This window comes from Mirounga angustirostris, unplaced genomic scaffold (assembly GCF_029215605.1).
Source record: "Mirounga angustirostris isolate CCGP_5_RB_7025 unplaced genomic scaffold, mMirAng1.0.hap1 SCAF_11, whole genome shotgun sequence".
In the NCBI taxonomy this organism is placed as follows: domain Eukaryota; kingdom Metazoa; phylum Chordata; class Mammalia; order Carnivora; family Phocidae; genus Mirounga; species Mirounga angustirostris.
Window position 1 is genome coordinate 43,043,231 of NW_026991719.1, and position 19,436 is coordinate 43,062,666.

At 42.3% G+C, this 19,436-nt stretch overlaps 1 protein-coding gene across 1 annotated transcript in view; it reads right to left on the reverse strand.

The window, feature by feature from the left end:
- Nucleotides 1-1,209: 1,209 nt before the first annotated feature.
- The window catches only part of DGKK (diacylglycerol kinase kappa), a 147,134-nt gene continuing 128,907 nt past the window's right edge, over nucleotides 1,210-19,436 (reverse strand). The window contains exons 18-28 of the mRNA XM_045877990.1: nucleotides 19,041-19,148; nucleotides 13,202-13,298; nucleotides 12,577-12,684; nucleotides 11,814-11,927; nucleotides 11,338-11,472; nucleotides 10,019-10,179; nucleotides 9,326-9,467; nucleotides 8,226-8,312; nucleotides 4,133-4,243; nucleotides 2,397-2,520; nucleotides 1,210-1,289 (exon numbers count right to left, since the gene is read on the reverse strand). Coding sequence (XP_045733946.1) covers nucleotides 1,210-1,289; nucleotides 2,397-2,520; nucleotides 4,133-4,243; nucleotides 8,226-8,312; nucleotides 9,326-9,467; nucleotides 10,019-10,179; nucleotides 11,338-11,472; nucleotides 11,814-11,927; nucleotides 12,577-12,684; nucleotides 13,202-13,298; nucleotides 19,041-19,148 — 1,267 coding nt within the window. The remainder of the gene's footprint in view (nucleotides 1,290-2,396; nucleotides 2,521-4,132; nucleotides 4,244-8,225; nucleotides 8,313-9,325; nucleotides 9,468-10,018; nucleotides 10,180-11,337; nucleotides 11,473-11,813; nucleotides 11,928-12,576; nucleotides 12,685-13,201; nucleotides 13,299-19,040; nucleotides 19,149-19,436) is intronic.

Consider the following 19,436-nt stretch of genomic DNA (forward strand, 5'->3'; position numbering starts at 1 on the left):
AAATAGAGCAAAAAAGGCAGCATGCCAGCTTAGCCCCCTTCTCTAGGGCGTTGGTGTTTTTGTTCCCCCTTCCGTGGCCTGGCTCAGAATTTTACGGGGGGGGGGGGCGGGGAGGGCGTCAGAATCAACTGGGCTATAGGTAGATCCCAGCCACTTCTAAGACGCTGAAAATGCACCAAAAGATTAGAAGCTCCACCAAGAACTAGGGCAGTTGGTAGAGGCATGTATGTGTGTGTAGGGTAATGGGAGTAGGGGATGGGATCAGGGTGGGGAGGGATTCCTGGGTTAGCACAATAAATTATAGGGCCACTTAGAGGTCGAGTTGTATTTTCAGTTCTTAAAAAGAAAAAATATATATATACATCTTTATGTCTCTGTACATAATCTATACTGCAGCACAGCGGCAAAACATTTAGTTAAAAAATCCAGCAAGAATGCAGGCAAACACTCCATGGAGGCATGCAGGCTAGGGTCAAGGCAGTAGCAGGGGATCCTATATGGTTGCCATAGAGGTGAGTTCCAATCAATGGGCCCACCCAGCCACCAGAGCACCACCTGGACATGTGCAAAGACATACATGCACACATGGAAAAACACAAAGGGTTTGCAGAGAAAGTAGTCACCATGTCTATAAGAAAAGATTTCACATGGTCATTGTAACAGGCAAGTGGACAAGCCCCCAGGACCTAGTTCTCATCTTAATAAGCCAAGTAGAAGAGACCTCCTGAAGTTACAAGTTGCAACTGGCAGGGATTGGGGGAGAAACAACCAAGCCTGGCTGTCCTCACCCCTCTCCTTGTCTCCCTGAGAGTATTTCTTTCATTCATTCCCTAGCATCAACAGTTTCTCTGCTTATCAGAGAAAACTGTTCTCAAATTCCCTGAAGAGGTGAATTTTCTTGAATCCTTTGTAGATCCCAGGCCATTCATGAGCTTATCCCAGTTAAATACTGTAGTTGCTCAAGATGCACAGAGAAGGAGAACTGAACAAAACAACTCGGAACAAGAATCTTTGGCCAACGAGAAAATGTAAACCTCTAAGGAGACCTGATTGAGTCCAGGAAAAGCATATTAGTGTAAAGAATTGGAGGATCTTTCTTGGTGGTGCTCATGTTTGTTCTGAAATAATTTAGTCTAGCCTATATTGAGGTTTTCAGAGTTTTGTAGTGGAATTCCAAACATTGTGAGTTCTCCTTCCAGCTTTTAAGGACTACAGTTGAAATCTTGATGATGTTGGAGGATCATCATCTTTCGCTTCATCTTCATGACTTCTGTGATGCCACAAACGTCCTTTAGAGAAAAAGCATGTATAGAAATAATGTTAGCACACTGCCAGATGCCCAAATATATGGCACCTAAAGAGAGCCAACAAAGAGTCTGTTAGGAGACAGACTGGTTTGTTTCTATTGTACCAACCATCTCTGAATCATCCAAGAATACCAGCTGACACCATGTGAGCCAAACACATGGGATGAGTTCTCAGAACCTGATAATCCATGGAACTGCTATTGACCCCTTCAGAGTCTTCTGAAAGACTTTCAAACACCGTGGTCTCCCATCTGGAAGATTCTTAGGAAATCAAACCAGTTGGACCAAACCTGAGAAAACATAGCTTGGTCCAAGACATTCTCTCTTGGCATCTGTGCAAATTGCCATTTCCTCAGAAACAAACAGGCACCCTCCATCCCTTTTCCCCCATGCCAACTATTGGTATATCTCTCAAGCTTCCAGGTTATCTAGGCCCAAAATTTAGTAGAGACCACTGACATCAGAATTGGCATAACTGACAACTCTAGGAAAACCTTGTTTTGGGCCCCACTGACATCAATAATGCTTAAGTCCAACTCCAAAGAAGGGATGGAACCAAAATTCAAATAATGAAACATAGAAAACTTGCATTTCCAGGGATTTACAGATAAGGAATAACAGAGTTTACATAGGTCATAGAAATTATTCTTCACCCTGTAGGTGCCCAGCACTGATATCCCAACCCATCTCAAACAATACTGCTTTCTGGAGCACAACCAAAATCTTGTAGCTGTATTTGACTGGGAGAGTAATCTAAGTATGACTATTTTGCCATACTTTATCAACCAAGGACATGAATGGGTCAAGCAGAAAAGTGACTGTTCTCATTTTCTCTTCAGCTATCTGTATCACAGAGACCACATAGCGTGGTTCCTTCTCAGGTTCTTCCCACTGTCCATATCACTTTTTAACTCACACTTTGTCTAAGAGGCTGCTTGGCATTGTCTAAGGTTGGCTCCCAGCCCATCTCCCCCTCCGTCACCACCATATCCATGAACATTTCTAATGTGAGCTTTAGGTCCCTGGGAGGTACCCGGGCTGCTGGGGAAGTCTTCATGACCCCTATGCCTGTGGAATGGGGGCACTTACCAATAAAACCCTGGACTCGTTGGCCTGATTTAGGCTTGTCTTCCTCTTCTAGCTTCTTCTTCCCCAATTTGGGGAACTTAACTTTCAATCTGATGCTTCTACTGTCAGTGTCTGAAGACTGTTCCTGGGAAACCACAGCAAAAGGAAGGTCAGAATTAGTTGCCTAACATTCAGAAACAATTCCTAGAGGCCTGGCAAGTTGGTGAACAAGGATGGCTGCATAAAGCAGATAGATTTGCTATCTATCTAAGTGTGGGAGACTAGTCCCATGCCCTAGGAAGGCAAATGATTTTTACCAAGATCCTATTCTGTGTCAGGTTCCTTGCTAAATACTTTAATAACTGCTCTCATATAAGCCCCCACACAACCTTGCAAAGTGGCTATTAAATACTATTATTAAATCATCCCTATTTTATTTTAATTTTTTTTAAAGATTTCATTTATTTATTTGACAGAGAGACAGCGAGAGAGGGAATACAAGCAGGGGGAGTGGGAGAGGGAGAAGTGGGCTTCCCATGGAGCAGGGAGCCCGATGCAGGGCTCGATCCCAGACCCTGGGATCATGACTTGAGCCGAAGGCAGACACTTAACCACCGAGCCACCCAGGCGCCCCTATCATCCCTATTTTAGAAATGAGGAAACAATGGCTCGGAGAGGTAAAATATTTTGCCTGAGGCCATGTGGCTAGGGATTGGAAGGATGAGATTGCTAGTAGCACTGTTAGCTCATATGGCACCTCTGCATGAATTAGAAAAAGCACCCCTTCTTTCAGACATATGGTTTGATGAGCTACAACACATTTCCTTGGCCAAATGCCTTCATATAGGGAAGAACCTGCCTCACAGGCCACCTGCTTCCCTGACTGGAATGCAAAGAAGGTTCTCCACACATAGCTCTTAATTATGAATGTGTGTTCTCTGCTGTACAGATCAAACAGGCTCTTTAATTCCAGCTTAGCCTCCCAGCCCTCTCACTCCTGCTGAAGTGTGCTTATTTTACCACTGATCTTCGTAAAGCATAATTCCCAGGTTAACTTTGTTGCCAGAAAGTCCAGCCAAACACATTCCAAGAAACTTAGGGATTTTTCATCTTTTCAAGATATTTATACCTCCAATCCTCTCCATTAGAGAAAGGGTATAAACCTGTCCTCCTCCGACTCTCCAAAAATGACAGCATCCCCACAGCTATATTGTAGCCACTGCTGCCATGCTTGATTTTCTTTTAAGCCACACACCTGTGAAGGCACTGAGCCTGCTATCCTCCCAGAGTGGGAGGGACAGGAAGCAGCAGAGAGAGGTGTTTTAACCACCCATATGGCCCAGGCACCAACCATTTAGAACAGATGTTGGCTGCAAACAACTGGTATTGACCATAATGGTATGTGCCAGATGAAATCCAGTTCCTAGTAGCAGGTATTGGGCAGGGAGGGGGAATTGTGACCAGAGAACAGCATAGAAAAAACCAATCTTGCTTATTCTTTCCCAATCATCTCCTACCACAGAGTAGCTCTTCTTTTTGGTTATTTTTCCCATGGTCATCTAGTTTTTCAGTGTGCTTTCTGCCATGTCCTGTCTGCTTATGATGAGTAGATGGGAAGAGGGTGCTCCTTCAAGCTCAAGCTGAAAGCCACTACTGGATACCTTCTGCTACATCAGTCACTGGGTCCTGGCCCAAACTGGAAGGAACCAAGGAAGAAGCCCTATTCCTCTCTACTTCCTAATCCCCAGTTAACACACCTCTGGAACAAGGACTGAATTCAACCAGTCGATCTCGGATAGCTTTTCAAACTCCTTAGTCATGGTTTCCAGGGTAGTTCGCAGTGTGGCCTCATCCTCAGCATTTCTCAGCTGGTAAAGACAAGAAAAAGAGTGAGTATCCAGTGCCTAACACCCTGCCTTCATAAACTCTGGCTCTCTCCCACACTCCCAGTCCCTGCTAGTGGCCATGAGGCCACAGGGTGCTAACTTGTATCTCCTTTGGCCATGGGATCGGTGGAAGGTGTAGCTAGCTCTTTACTTTCTCAATAGGGAGATCCAGGAAACAACCATATTGTGGTGATTTCCTTGGAGCTGGGCATGCTCACAGTCTGGCAAGCAGAGAGGCCTTTTGACCAGTATCAATTAACACAAGTTATACCCCTACAGCTTAGGGTCCAGAACAAGGGTCTTACCCCTGACCCTCAAGTCCCCGGAGACATCTAAGTGTCCCCCTAAATAACAGCTACCAATTTCTAGTACATGCTGTATGGCAGGCATTGTGCATACGTGATATCATTCTATCTTCCCAATAACTTTATAATACCTTACGAGGTACTATTCTCATTTTATAGACAAGAAAACAAACTCAAAGAAGTTTGGTGCTCAAGATCACATGGCTAGATAGAAACTCAGATCTGTTTAACTCTATAGCCCACCCTATATACCACACTGCCCAGAAAAGATTTGTGAGGTGGTCAGATGCTGGGGGAATCTTTATTACATAGTTACCATAATTTAATGGCTCCTTTGTGAAGCAAGGAGAGGGCTAGAGAGAGATTGGCTCAAATTTTCCCTTTCTGGCAAAGACGGTCTGCCTCCCCAAGCTGTGCTTTCTTTATTTTCTTTCTTCTTTCTTTCTTTCTTTTTCTTTCTTTCTTTCTTTCTTTCTTTCTTTCTTTCTTTCTTTCTTTCTTTCTTTCTTTCTTTCTTTCTTTCTTTCTTTCTTTCTCTTTTTTCTTTTTTCTTTTTTCTTTTCTTTTCTTTCTTTCTTTTCTTTCTTTCTCTTTCTTTCTTTCTTCTTTCTTTTTAAAAGATTTTATTTGTCAGAGAGAGAGAGAGCACACAAGCAGGGAAAGCAGGGGGAGTGGCAGGCAGAGGGAGAAGCAGTCTCCCTGCCAAGCAAGAGTCTGATGTGGGGCTCAATCCCAGGACCCTGGGATCCTGACCCGAGCCAAAGGCAGACACTTAACCGACTGAGCCACCCAGGCACCCCCCAAGCTGTGCTTTAGCCCCTAGCTAGTCTCTCTTTGAAATTTAGAAATGCGATCCTGATGGCTTGTTCCACAGGTTCAGGAAACAAAGCTTAAGCATTCCCTAATAATCCCCAGAACCCACAGGATGAACTCTGTACAGTCCATGGGAGAGTTAAAATGAATTCTTCTGGGACCATCTTCAACTCAGAAGAACCAAGTCCTAGACCAGCAACATAGCTGAGATAGTTCATGTTCCATTAAATAGTGAGCTGGGAGAACAGATGCATGTTGCTATCATCAGCCCTGACATACTTTCCAGCCCACCTAACTTGGCCTCACCTCTCCTCCCTGTCATATACTTTACTATCAATCTGGCACTTCTGTGGCTTCTAGCTGTGCATGGGCCACTTGATGCTCCAACCATAAATGGATCCTTGCCAACTGTCACAAATGGATGGCAGGTGAATAGGTGGGGGATGGGTTGGAGATTATGGTCAGTCAGAATGGGATATGAGAGAGAAACAAGTCAGTGCTGACAAATAATCTTTTGCTTTACAACTAATGATTTAGGACAGTACAGAGTAGCCCAGATGCACAGGACATGTGTGTGCACATGGGGGTAGGATGCAGGATAGCAGGTGTCAGGTAGAAATGGCTGTCACTTTAAGGTAAGGGAGAAAGGGGCAGGGAGTCCATTAACAGCAATGCTCAAAAGGGGTTTGGTAGTCAAACCCAAAGCCACAGAGAAGAAAGAAGGATTTGGGTCCCTGGAAAATCATTTCTAGTCATAATAGGAGAAGAATAAATTGGCTTCCTAATGACTTCCTATTTAGCATCCAGAGATTCAGGCTCTGAAAAATTCTAGGTGGTGGGTTTGGGTCTCATGCTCTATTCTCCTATCCTTCTGGCTCTATAGGAGACCTTGTCCAGGACTCTCTGAGGTAAATGTGTGAACTTCGGTGCTTATTTCTTGGTTTCTGTTCTAACACATCACTGGCCATAGTATAAGTGAGGTTGCCAAATAAAGGAAGTGGGAGTTACTGGGTGGGATTTACTTCATCATAAATCTACATCCCTCTGCCAACACTGAGCTGCTTACTGCCCCCCTTCTTCAAGGGGAAGAATAACACCACCAAAATGAAATAAGCTTTATTTCCATGCCACCTCTGACATAGCCTTTCCAGAGATACATGAGCATTCTAGCTGCTGCCTGCCCCCTGGTCTCATTTGGATGTGCGTATGTGTGTGGGGGTCCTTATCAGGTCCTTAACTTGTATTAGGTGTGGTATATGCTCAGTTTGGGTTGTTGGCTGGCCCAAACCAATTTTCATGCCACGAGCTTCAAGAAAGCTTGAGTGGCAATGAGAGGCCAAGCTCCCATATTTCCTGCTGCTCAGACTCCAAGGCCATTGAGCTCTGCCTATATATAGAAGGTACTTCTGTTGTTGTTGTTTAAGGCTGAAAGATTCTAGCTCGGGGCTCAGATGCTGGGACAGCCTGGCCTGATTGCCTTAGCCACTCTGCCGCCTGTGCAGTGTGCCAATTAGATGTGCAAATGGAAAAGGGGAAGTGGATGCACTTCTTGCAATATCAACTCAGAAGCCCCTCTTCAAATAAACCTTAATTAGATGAGAGGCAAGAACAGCACCTGCCTCAGGGCTTTAGCAGCCAACCCAAAAGTGGGGTGGTCATGATCAGTTGACTCATCAGAGCACACTCGTCAAGTGTGCCTATGGGCTTTGCATTATGAGAAACATTCAACTATTCTTGTAGCTCAAAAACTGAGCTTCAGTCCATTTTCCCTAACACTAATAAAATCTATCATCTATCAGGCCGCTACTAGATGCCAGGCCAGCTATGCCCTTAATATACAATAGCTAATTTAATTCTCACAACAACCTGGAGAGGTAGAGATTACAATTACTATTTTATAGATAGGGAAACCAAGACCCAGAGATGTGAGGTTACTTCACACAGCTTGGAAGTAACACAATTATGGATTAAATTGTGTTACCCCCACCACAAGAAAGGTATGTTTAAATCCTAGCCCCCAGTACCTCAGAATATGACTTTATTTGGAAATGGCATCATTACAGATGAGGTCATACTGGAGTAGGGTAGGCCCCTGATCCAGTATGACTGGTGTCCTTATAAGAAGATGGTCATGTGAAGACAGAGAGACACAAGGAGAATACCATGTGAAGATGGAGGACTGGAGTAATGCTTCCACAAGCCAAGGAATACCAAAGATTGCCGGCAAGTCACCAGAAGCTAGGAAAGTGCAAGGAAGGATTTGCCTACAGTTTTCAGAGGCAATATGACCCTGCTGACACATTGATTTCAGCTTCTAGCCTCCAGAACTGTGAGATAATAAATTTCTGTTGTTTTAAGTTACCCAGGTTTCAGTACTTTGGTACAGCAGCCTTACAAAATGAATAGAGTTAGTGAGTGGCAGATTGGGGATTTGAACCTAGAGTTTCCCACTAGTCTATATTCTCTTCCCACATGGTGACAAAGGTATATGGCAACTTGGGAGATACAGAGCAGCTCAGAAGAGTTCACCCCTTTCTACTGAACCTGTGTTAAGTATGATGAGAACACCCTACTTTTGATTGGCCTGGTCTGGACCCAGGAGACATTTGCCAAAGGAGAGGGAGAGACTTTTCTTCAAGGATATGGTTGTCACTATGGATTAGCATAACCATGAATTGATACAATCAATGACAACCCTGGGTGAGGATGACACAGCAGGGACTTCCAGGTAAGCACCTGGCCAAAATATTCCTATGTGTCTTCCAACACCCTAGAACCAAGCATAGACCATGACCATCTTCAGATGGAATACTTTGCCCTCCCTCATTCCAACCCCCTCCACTCACCAAGTTTTCATCCAGGAAAGCTTTGGTGTCATCGTAGAGCCCTTTAAGACTAAATGTAACATCTACTGCATCATTTCTGCTTAGAGTCTGAGAGAAGAAAGGAAAAGAAAGGAAGGGAAAGGACAAAGACAGAGGAGTTGTTGGTTAGTAAGCATGCAGCTGGCTTCTCTGTAGGAAGGTAGGAGCAGGCTAGTAGGATGTGGCCATAGGTGAAAAAGTAATATTCAAAATATAGCACAACTAGTACAGCATGGACATCAACCAATCAGAACCGACATAACCAGAGCTGTCAACTACTGGTACAGACTGGTGTGTTCTACGAAGAGGTGCGGCACACCTTGGCATTTGACACCATTGATTGCTATGGATACAGTGAAATAGGAAATATGGAAACCAGAGAATAAATCTGATGCTACTTGTTGCTGCTACATTAAAACCTCCTTTCCCATGGTAGGTGGGGTTAGGCCCAACCATCTCTTTTCAAAACTCCAGGCTTTGAGCTCTAGGCCTCCACCAACTCAGTCTGGCTGAAAATAAATAGGAAACCCACATTTTAGGAGGCCTTGATCCTATATGTGGCCCTTTCGTATTGTTTGCCTAGCACTAAAGTTACTTTTTAAAAAGAATCACTTAAATCTTCTGGCCATGGGTAAAGTCATGGGATGGCACATTTAACATCAAGTATCCTAATCTGGACCTTTCCCTCGAGAGGGAAACCAAGGCAGCCTGGAGCTCAGGTTTCCATGACAGGCATCACTTTAACAGGTTATACAGGGATCCACTTGGGATGAGGAAGTGCCAATGCCAAGTTGCTCTCTATCCATTGGCTATTTCTCCCATGAGGCCAGTGTGGTTGATAGCTATCAGGACGAGGGCTAGCTCTCAGGCTGATGAAATCTGCTATGGAATTTCCCCAGTAGCCACCCTGCACCTATAACAAGTCAAGGAATACCTCTACTTCCCCTCTACTCTATCGATCAGTTTCCTGCCATATCATTTGCCCAGTTTCTCCACCCAGCCTCTGGCTCACTTTTCTTCACTTTCATCCCCTTTCCTATTTGGTTTGACTCTTTTTCTTCATCTGCCCCTTCCTTTCTTACCTCATTGGGAACGCAGGAAGCTGCACATGCCTCATTGCCACTGTCTTGGCTGTAAAATATGTCATTCAGAATGTTAGCACTGGCATTCACAGAATCCATGAGAACAGACACATGCTGGTGGACCTTGCTCAGGTCAGTAAGTCTGTAAGAAAGCAAGAACAGATGAATGGGTCTGGAAATTCTAAAAAATTTCTGGCCTGGGGTGCTGGTGAGGGTTGGGATGAAGGTAGAAATGAGAGCTCTGGGTACCTGGGTTGGGTAGCAAACTATGCCAGAAAATGTTTCTGATCTTCTCTAGGTATTTGTCTTTGTCCATCCTTATCTCACCTGAATTGGATACTGGGTACTTTGGGAGAGTGGGAGGCCAGGCTAGAGAAGGGAAGCTGACTTTAAGAACTCTGAGGCCCTCTTGATATTTAAGGGCAAGGATAAATATTCTGAGTCCTATGGGGTCTGGGGCATCAGGAGGTCAAAGTTCATCTCTGGGCCTAAAGGAAGAGGCTCAAGCTGGCTTATTGTTGAGCACAAAGACTATTTCCTGCCTGGATTGTCAGGGTCGCTGTCAATCTTCAGAGCTCTGGGAAAGACTCCTTTCTGAGGCCAGGCTCCTTAGCAGCCAATAGACACAAGTTAGCTTCTTTTCCTTGTCTGTTCTTGGGATTCCCAGCCCTGTATCTGGGCCAGTCCTCTTACCTGCTGATGAGGTTTTCTGCAAGCCGAGCTAAGTGCTGCATCTGGGCATACTCCTCATCAGAGAGGCTATCCTGAGATTCCTGGGAGTCCAGCTGGGGTTGAGAGGCAGCTTGAATTTCACTATGCTTGCACTCCCACATTTTCATTGAGTTCTCAAAGTCCTGAAAATGAAAATAGTGGCAGATCCTGATGATCACGATAGCTAAGAGGGTACATGACAGATCTGTTTGTGAGTCTGATTTTTGTGGGGACAGTGGGTAAAGGAGAAAGAGGACCCCATCCATTCTTCTATACACTCATCAACACACCTGCACATCTATCCTTCATTTTATTTACTGTCCCTTTCCTACTAGGCACTGTTAATTTTTATTGTTGTTACTGTGCTGCATCTTGGGACCACATGCTTCAGTCAGATAGATATTAACCTTCTAGAAGCTCCTATATGAGGGTATCATAATCATAAGACAGTGGAGCACCTTTCATGCTCCATTCTTTGCCAAATCTAGGCCATATGTTGTGATGGATTTTAGAGCCAGACATATCTAGTTTAATTTTGAATTGTGCTTCTGCCATTTACTGGTTGTGTGATCTTTAGCACATATTATTTAACCTCTCTGGTTTTCATTTTCCTCACCTGTAAAATAGGAATAAGAGTATCTTCTTCATAGGATTGTTGGGAGTACCTACTTGAGAGAATATATGTGCCCAGGACAAAGTAGGCAGTTTATAAACTAGACTTCCCTTCCCTTCTCTATTGCTATTTTTATGGATGGTTCACAGGTCAGAGTGGAAGAAAGTCTCCAGGTACTGAACATCTGATCAATAATGGCTTCTTTCTAGCCTTAGGTGGTTTGACTGAAGTGGGTGGCATTTGCAAATGCAGCATTTTCAATCTTAGAGAAACTTAAAGACCATATTCAATGAACAATCTCTTGTCGAAGGAGATATCTCCATAGCTACTTGAGGCCTTTAGTTCTCTGTGCAGTGGAGGGAGAGGAACAACTTTGTCTAAAACCAAAAGAGGGAGCTCCTTGTCTCACTCTCTTGACAGTGGTTTGCAAATGTCAGTATATGACAGAATGTCTCAGAGAGCTTATTTACAAATGCAGTTCCCAGGAACTACCCATCCCCGTTCTGATTCAGTGGGTCTGGTGTGGGGCCCAGGAATGTGCATTTCTAATAAGCACCCAAGGTGACTCTGATGTAAGCGACATGCAGACCTCCCATTGAGGAATTCTGCCTGACTGGAAGTATTCAATACTCAAGTGACAGCTATAGAGGAGACAATATAGGAGAAAGGTGAGATTTTCCTTTCTTACCCGATCTCTTGTCAACATTTGGGCAGCATTCTTGTATCTAATCTTGATAAGGCCTGGCCTCTGAATCCAGGCCTCTCCATCCACCTGCACTGGGATACCTTCTTCACCATCAATGGTTATCATCACCTCATGGCACTGCCAGAGAAGAGGAGGGAGGATGGAGGAGAGAAATGAGGCCAATACCACAGATCAATCTGATAATCCCACAGTAATGGCCTTAATGTGTATCTGAAGCAGGACTGGCAAGGATGTGAATCGGATTATCTCAGGGAAAAACACCTGTTTCCTATGGGCTTTTGGCTCCTTTTGGTCCCTATGACCTCTGTCTCCAACCTTAGCCAGCACCTTACCACCCACCAGATAACCTCCCTCCACCCTGGCACTCTTACACCCAGTTATTTTGTGGGACTACTCCACATTCTAGGTTGTAGCCTCAAAGCCCAGGCTTTTCTGGTGCCCACCCAACCCTTGCCTACCTGGGCGATGCGGTGATGATGCAGGTTAATGATACGGGACATTGCCATTTGTACAGAACCAAAGATAGCCACTACCTCCAGCTTCCCATCATCTATTGCAGGAGCCTCATATTCCTGAGGAGGAAAAACTATGTCACATATCCCACCCTTGAGAAACCACACCCTGTCTATCACAAGCACATATGCTGTGAAGGCTCCTGGTGAGAATTTTTCTAGCTCATGAAGAATGGAAAAACTGTATATTAAAAGGGGAAAGATGAGGTCAGGAAACCAATCTGGAAGAAGGGCACTGAGATCACAGCCCCTTTTGAGATCACAACTTTTAGCTGGCTCCCCCAAACCTCTCCCCCATCCAATCTAGCTTCATAAATTCCTAAGGCCAGTCCCATTGGCCTCATGACTTTCTTGGGTGAGCTCAGAGGAAAGGAGTCATGGCCAATTTCCCAGGAGGTTTTATTTACAGAACTCCTTGGAGAAAAGAGAAACCTTTTAAGGATCTTTCAGGCATGAGGAGTAGAAAATTCAAAGTCCAGCCAACACCTAAGATTTGATCTGATCCTGAGGCCTTTGGTTGATTCTTGTGCTCTGGGATGGTAATTGCCTTTAAAAAAAACCTGATCACATAGCTAAGCTAATAAAGGTTCCCAGTCTATCTCCTATTCCCCCATTGTCTACTTCCTACACCAGTCAGTTCAGCTATCCTTTCTGAGAGACCCTAGAGGGGTCAAGCTTTTTCCTTCCCTGTTCCTTGTTCCATACTCACCGTGGTTGCTGTGCTGCTTCCCCAAAAGTTGACACCTCCAGCATAGCTGGTAATGTTGAGCACTACAATGCCTTGCAGGTTTGGCAAGGAGATGGCTTCTCCATCACACTGAAAGAAAAGAGTAGTTCTCATTTGTTGGCCCTTCAGATACCAGTGTGGAGGGACCTTTACAGAGATGGGGAAAGGGCTGTCTTCTCTTCATGCTATCATTTTCTTTTTCTTTCTTTCTTTCTTTCTTTTTTTTTTTTTTTAAAGATTTCTATTTACTTATTTGACAGAGAGAGACAGCAAGAGAGGGAACACAAGCAGTGGCAGGGGGAGAGGGAGAAGCAGGCTTCCCGCCGAGCAGGAGCTCGATGCGGGGCTCGATCCCAGGACCCCGGGATCATGACCTGAGCCGAAGGCAGACGCTTAACAACTGAGCCACTCAGGCGCCCCTTTGCTATCATTTTCTTATCCACAAAATGGAAATGGAAATCTATCTTTATGCCTTCCTCCCAGGAGCTGCGAGGGACGATCAGAGTTAAAGCTTGGGAAGAACCAAAGAAATAGGGAAAAGTTGATTTCCAAAGTAATGAGATTTCCTTTCTCCATGTCAGGAAGTATTGCCCTCTTTTCCACTCACCTCCAGGTGTACTCGTTCTTCCAGTTTCCTATAAGAGCGCTGGAAAAGTTCCTTGCTTCCCAGAAGACCATACCACATTTTGTTCTTAAGGCGGCTACTATAGGGAGGTAAGGATAGAGAAAGATAGTCAGAGGGTGAATAATATAAATGAATGAAGAAAAGCCAGAGGAGACACCATCTTATTCCTCAAGTGCCTTCCTTTAAAAAAAAAAGTTTTTTTTTTTAATTCCAGTATAGTTAACATACAGTGTTATATTAGTTTCAGGTGTACACTATAGTGATGTAACAATTCTATACATTACTCAGTGCTCATCATGGTAATTGTGCTCTTTAATCCCCACCACCTATTATACTCATCCCCCAACCACCTCCCCTCTGGTAACCATCAGTTTGTTCTCTATACTTAAGAGTCTGTTTTTTGGTTTGTCTATTTTCTCTTTGTTCATTTGTTTTGTTTCTTAAATTCCACATATGAGTGAAATCATATGGTATTTGTCTTTCTTTTTTTTTTTTTTTTTTTTTTTTTAAAGATTTTATTTATTTATTGGACAGAGAGAGACACAGCGAGAGAGGGGACACAAGCAGGGGCAGTGGGAGAGGGAGAAGCAGGCTTCCCGCCGAGCAGGGAGCCCGATGCGGGGCTCGATCCCAGGACCCTGGGATCATGACCTGAGCCGAAGGCAGACGCTTAACGACTGAGCCACCCAGGCGTCCCAAGTATTTGTCTTTCTTTGACTGACTTATCTCACTTACTATTATATCCTTTAGATCCAGCCATGTTGTTGCAAATGGCAAGATTTGTTATTTTTTATGGCTGAGTAATATTCCATTGTGTGTGTACACACACACACACACACACCACATCTTCATCCATTCATCTGAGGATGGATACTTGGGTTTATTCCATATCTTGGCTATTGTAAATAGTTCTGTAGTAAATATAGGGGTACATATATCTTTTCAGATTAGTGTTTTCATTTTCTTTGGGTAAATAGAGTGGAATTATTAGATTATATGGTAATTCTATTTTTAATTTTTTGAGGAACCTCCATATTGTTTTCCACAGTTGTTGCACTGGTTTGCCTTCCCAACAGTGAAAGAGGGTTCCCTTTTCTCCACATCCTTGCCAACACTTGTTGTTTCTTGTGTTTTTGATTATAGCCATTCTGGTAAGTGTGAGGTGGTATCTCATTGATGTTTTGATTTACATTTCCCTGATGATTAGTGATATTGAGCATCTTTTCATGTATCTGTTGGCCATCTGTATGTGTTCTTTGGAGAAATGTCTGTTCACATCTTCTACCCATTTTAACTGGATTATTTGTTTTTCTGGTGTTGAGCTGCATAAATTCTTTATATTTTGGATACTAACCCGTTATTGGATATATCATTTGCAAATATCTTCTCCCATTGAGTAGGTTGTCTTTCTGTTTTGCTGATTGTTTCCTTTGTTGTGCAAAAAGCTTTTTATTTTGATATAGTCCCAATAGTTTATTTTTGCTTTTGTTTCCCTTGCCAGAGGAGACATATCTAGAAAAATGTTGCTACAGCCTATGTCATAGAAATTACTGCCTGTGTTCTTTTCTAGGATATTTATGGTTTCAGGTCTCACACTTAGGTCCTTAATCCTTTTTGAGTTTATTTTTATGTATTGTGTAAGAAAATGGTCCAGTTTCATTCTTTTGCATGTAGCTGTCCAGTTTTCCCATCATTTGTTGAAGAGAATTTTCCTATTGCATATTCATGCCTCCTTTGTTGTAGATTAATTGACTATATAATCATGGGTTTATTTCTGGGCTCTCTATTCTATTCCATTGATCTATGTGTCTATATTTGGTTTTTTTTTAAAGCTTTTATTTATTTATTTATTTGACAGAGAGAGAGAGAGACACAGTGAGAGAGGGAACACAAGCAGGGGAGTGGGAGAGGGAGAAGCAGGCTTCCCGCTGAACAGGGAGTCTGATGCGGGGCACGATCCCAGGACCCAGGGATCATGACCTGAGCTGAAGGCAGATGCTTAACAACTGAGCCACCCAGGTGCCCCTATGTGTCTATATTTGTGCCAGTACCATCTCCAAGTACCTTCTTATAGAGAGGAGTCATATCAGATGGTAAGTGGACACAAGAGGGGATGCTAGGATAATGTAACCTGTACCCCTATGCAAACACCTACTGAAATGGGTTCCTGGGCCCTCTAGAAGCCTCAGCATCACCTCAATTTGCTGTTTTTCCTTGATGCTGATATTAGCTCAAACTTGGAAGACACAGGCTATATTCAGAATGCAATATTCATAAAAAACTATGAGCATAACTGGTTTATACACACCAGCTAGTCTGGCAAGTGCCATTCCAGGAGCATAAAATTTCAGCTGCTTGGGATCAATTTCATTTGAAACATATGACTCTTATTCTGCAATATATTTGAAGTGTAACTTTTCTGGCAAAGTGGAGGGATTTTCTAAGACCTGTATATTAAACCAGTGCCATAGAATAGAGCTAAGCTTACTAGGCAGATTGTAGAGGAGGAGCCAGTGGAGAGAATATGGGAAGGCAAATGATGTCAGGAGACTTGGGGTGGATGTGGGAAGGACAGGGTTCTACTGACTGTAAGATCTCTGATAAAAACAGGCAGGGGTTTACAATCACTAAAAAGGTTGGATAGAGTTTACTATGAGGTTTTGTTTTTTTTTTTACTATTTTAATACCTTTTACTGGTATTAAATCAGATGTATGTATATTTTAATAAGTACAGTACATAATCATTCTTGTGTTATTCCTGTACAACATTCCAGACCTTTAGCTTTTATACCTGATTATGATTTGGATGCCTAAAAAATGTAATAGAAGTGTTAGATTTTATAGTTACTATTATTCCATGTACTGTATAACGAGAAATATTCTTCCATTGCACAAGCTTCCTTTTGGTAGTCAGCAAGGCCATTTTGAAGCATGACCATGAAACTCAGTTTACTTCCCAAAATTCTTTACTCACTCTCTTTTTTATTTCTTTCTTTAATTTTTTTTATTTAAACACAATTTAATTAACATATACTGTATTATTAGTTTCAGGGGTAGAATTCAGTGATTCATCAGTTGTGTACAACACCCAGTGCTCATTACTTCAAATGCCCTCCTTAATGCCCATCACCCAGTTACCCCATCCCCCTACCTGCCTCCCCTCCAGCAACCCTCACTTTGTTCCCTATAGTTAAGACTCTTTTATGGTTTGTCTCCCTCTCTGTTTAAAAACAGAGCTACCCTATGACCTAGCAATTGGACTACTAGGTATTTATCCAAAAGATACAAACATAGTGATCTGAAGGGGCACATGCACATCAATGTTTATAGCAGCAATGTCCACAATAGCCAAAATATGGAAAGAGCCCAGATGTCCATAAACAGAAGAATGGATAAAGAAGATGTGGGATGTGTATATTTATATAATGGAATATTACTCAGCTATCAAAAAGAATGAAATCTTGCCATTTGCACTGACATGAATGGAACTAGAGGGTATTATGCTAAGCAAAATAAGTCAGTCAGAGAAAGATAAATACCATATGATTTCACTCATATGGAATTTAAGAAACAAAACAGATGAGTATAGGGGAAGGGAAGGAAAAATAAAATAAGATGAATACTATGAACTTTTAGAGTGACAATGAGTCACTACAAGGCATGAATTTTGAAATGTAAGAAGGCTAGCACAAAATTATTTGGACTCTTGTTTGAAACCGTAAGTTCTCTGGGCACTTTAGCTTCCTCATATATAAAAATAGGAGTTTAGTTATATGGAAATTCGAAATACCTAGAACAACCAAAACAATTCTGACAAAGAACAAAGTTGGAGGACTTTCATCTTCCAATTTCAAAACTTACTATAAAGCTACAGTTATTAAGACAGTGTGAAGATAGACATATAGAATTATGGAACAGAAGTAAGAGTCTAGAAAAAACCTTTACATTTTTCTTTTTTTTTTTAAAGTACTTTTTTTTTTTAAGATTTTATTTATTTGAGAGAGAGAATGAGAGAGAGCACATGAGAGGGGGGAGGGTCAGAGGGAGAAGCAGACTCCCTGCCGAGCAGGGAGCCCGATGCGGGACTCAATCCCAGGACTCCAGGATCATGACCTGAGCCGAAGGCAGTCGCTTAACCAACTGAGCCACCCAGGCGCCCCCTTTACATTTTTCATCAATTGATTTTTGACAAAGGTGCCAACACAATTCCTTGGGGGAAAGGATAGCATAAAAAATGGTGCTGCACTAATTGGATCTTCACATGCAAAAAGACAAACTTAGACCCTTGCCTCATGCCATACACAAAAACTAACTCAAAGCAGATAATAGACTTAAATGTAAGAGCAAAAACAACACAAATTTTAGAAGAAAACTTAGGAGCAAATTTTTTAGGTTAGGTGAAACTGTTTAGCTATGTCATCAAAAGCATGGTCCATAAAAGAAAACAATTGATCAATTGGAACTCATCAAAATTCAAATCTTTTTTATTTCAAAAGACACCGTTAAGAAAATTAAAAGACAGACAACAACAAAAAAAGACAAGCAACTGAATGAAATCTTGTCATTTGCAACAATATGGATGGACCCAGAGAGTGTTATGCTAAGTGAAATAAGTCAGAGAAAGACAAATACTGTATAATTTCACTTATATGTGGAATCTAAAAACAAAACAAAACAGAAAAAGATTCATAAATACAGAGCACAAACTGGTGGTTGCCAGAGAGGATGTGGGTGGGGAAATGAGCAAAATAGATACAGGGGATTAACAGGTACAAAAGTCCAGTTACAATATAAATAAGTCACAGAGATGAAATATACAGCATAGGGAATGTAGTCAATAATATTTTAATAATATTTTATGGTGACAGATGGTAACTACACTTATCCTGGTGAGCATTGAGCAATGTATAGAATTGTTGAATCAGTATGTTGTACACCTGAAACTAATAGATTATATGTCAACTCTGCTTCAATAATTAAAAAAATAAATATATAAAGTAGAAAGAAAAATCACCCTGCAATTGAATCCCTATGAAATAATCACTGGAACATTGTTTTATAATTATAAACCCTTTTCTATGTACATCTATGCATACTTATTTAAAAATGTTTACTATAAAATGAGTCATAAAAAAAGACAATCAATTGGAAAATAATATTTGCAAAACACATATCTGATAAAGTACTTGTTCCTCAGCCCGGGTCTGCTCTGAGAAAGAAGTTCTGGTGGCAAGTGGCAGGGGTGGTGGTGGGGTGTGTGCTTTTTTTTTACTTGTAGTTTCAATTTACAAGAACTCTGAGGCTGCCTTAGGGTATGTCTATAGTACAAAAGTACTAAAAGGTGCCAAGTAACCTAATACTAGATGGGGTAAAATCACTGGATCCTGGGGAACCAGGTATTAGGAACACCAAGAACCAGTACGGCAATCTTTGATAATTTGTAGCCTTACCAAGCAATAACGACTTAAGCCACTACTGGGACCTGGCCAAGCTCTCACAGACAGAACAAAGGTAGAAAATTTGCTGAATCAAGTCAGTGTAATCTGTTTTCAATAACAGTAACACCATGAGCTGTGTTACACAGCAATCTATAGGTCTAAACTATGCAGGCAGCTCCAAGTTCAGGATGCCAAAGCAGAGTCATCACAGATCAGGTCAAAATTTAGAGTAAGCCATCCCACTAGGCTAACATTGGGAACAATGTGTTTTACTTCTAAAGAACCTCTTTCTCTTGCTTGTCTGAAAGGTAGGGGATGTAGGAATATATGTGTATATTGTAATTGTGTGTTTGCATGTAGGGAGGGGAGTTTCTTTTCCTTACTTGTATTGTCCTGGGTGTTCATCTCTTCTGGTGTTGAATTCCAGAGAAATTTTAGCATCCAGTCCAATTCCAAAATAGTTGTTCATGACACACCTTTCTTTGAAGCGTCTGAAATTAGCCAAAGGAAAGAAGAGGACAGACAGACATTGGTGTAGGAAAGAAGTGCCATTATCATTAGGCTGGAGACTTTACCTGCATGATTGAAAACCACTGAGGGAGGGCCTCTCCTACATTGGGCACAAGACTATGTTTGCGACAGGAACATATAGATGTCTTATTATGTTAACACCTAGCTTGTTTGCTTTAAGAGAGGGCACCCAGCCAGGTGGGAGGATTCAGTGGGATTGGAACTCATAATAAAGAAATCATCTTTGGAGGCCCTTAGATATGAGTGGT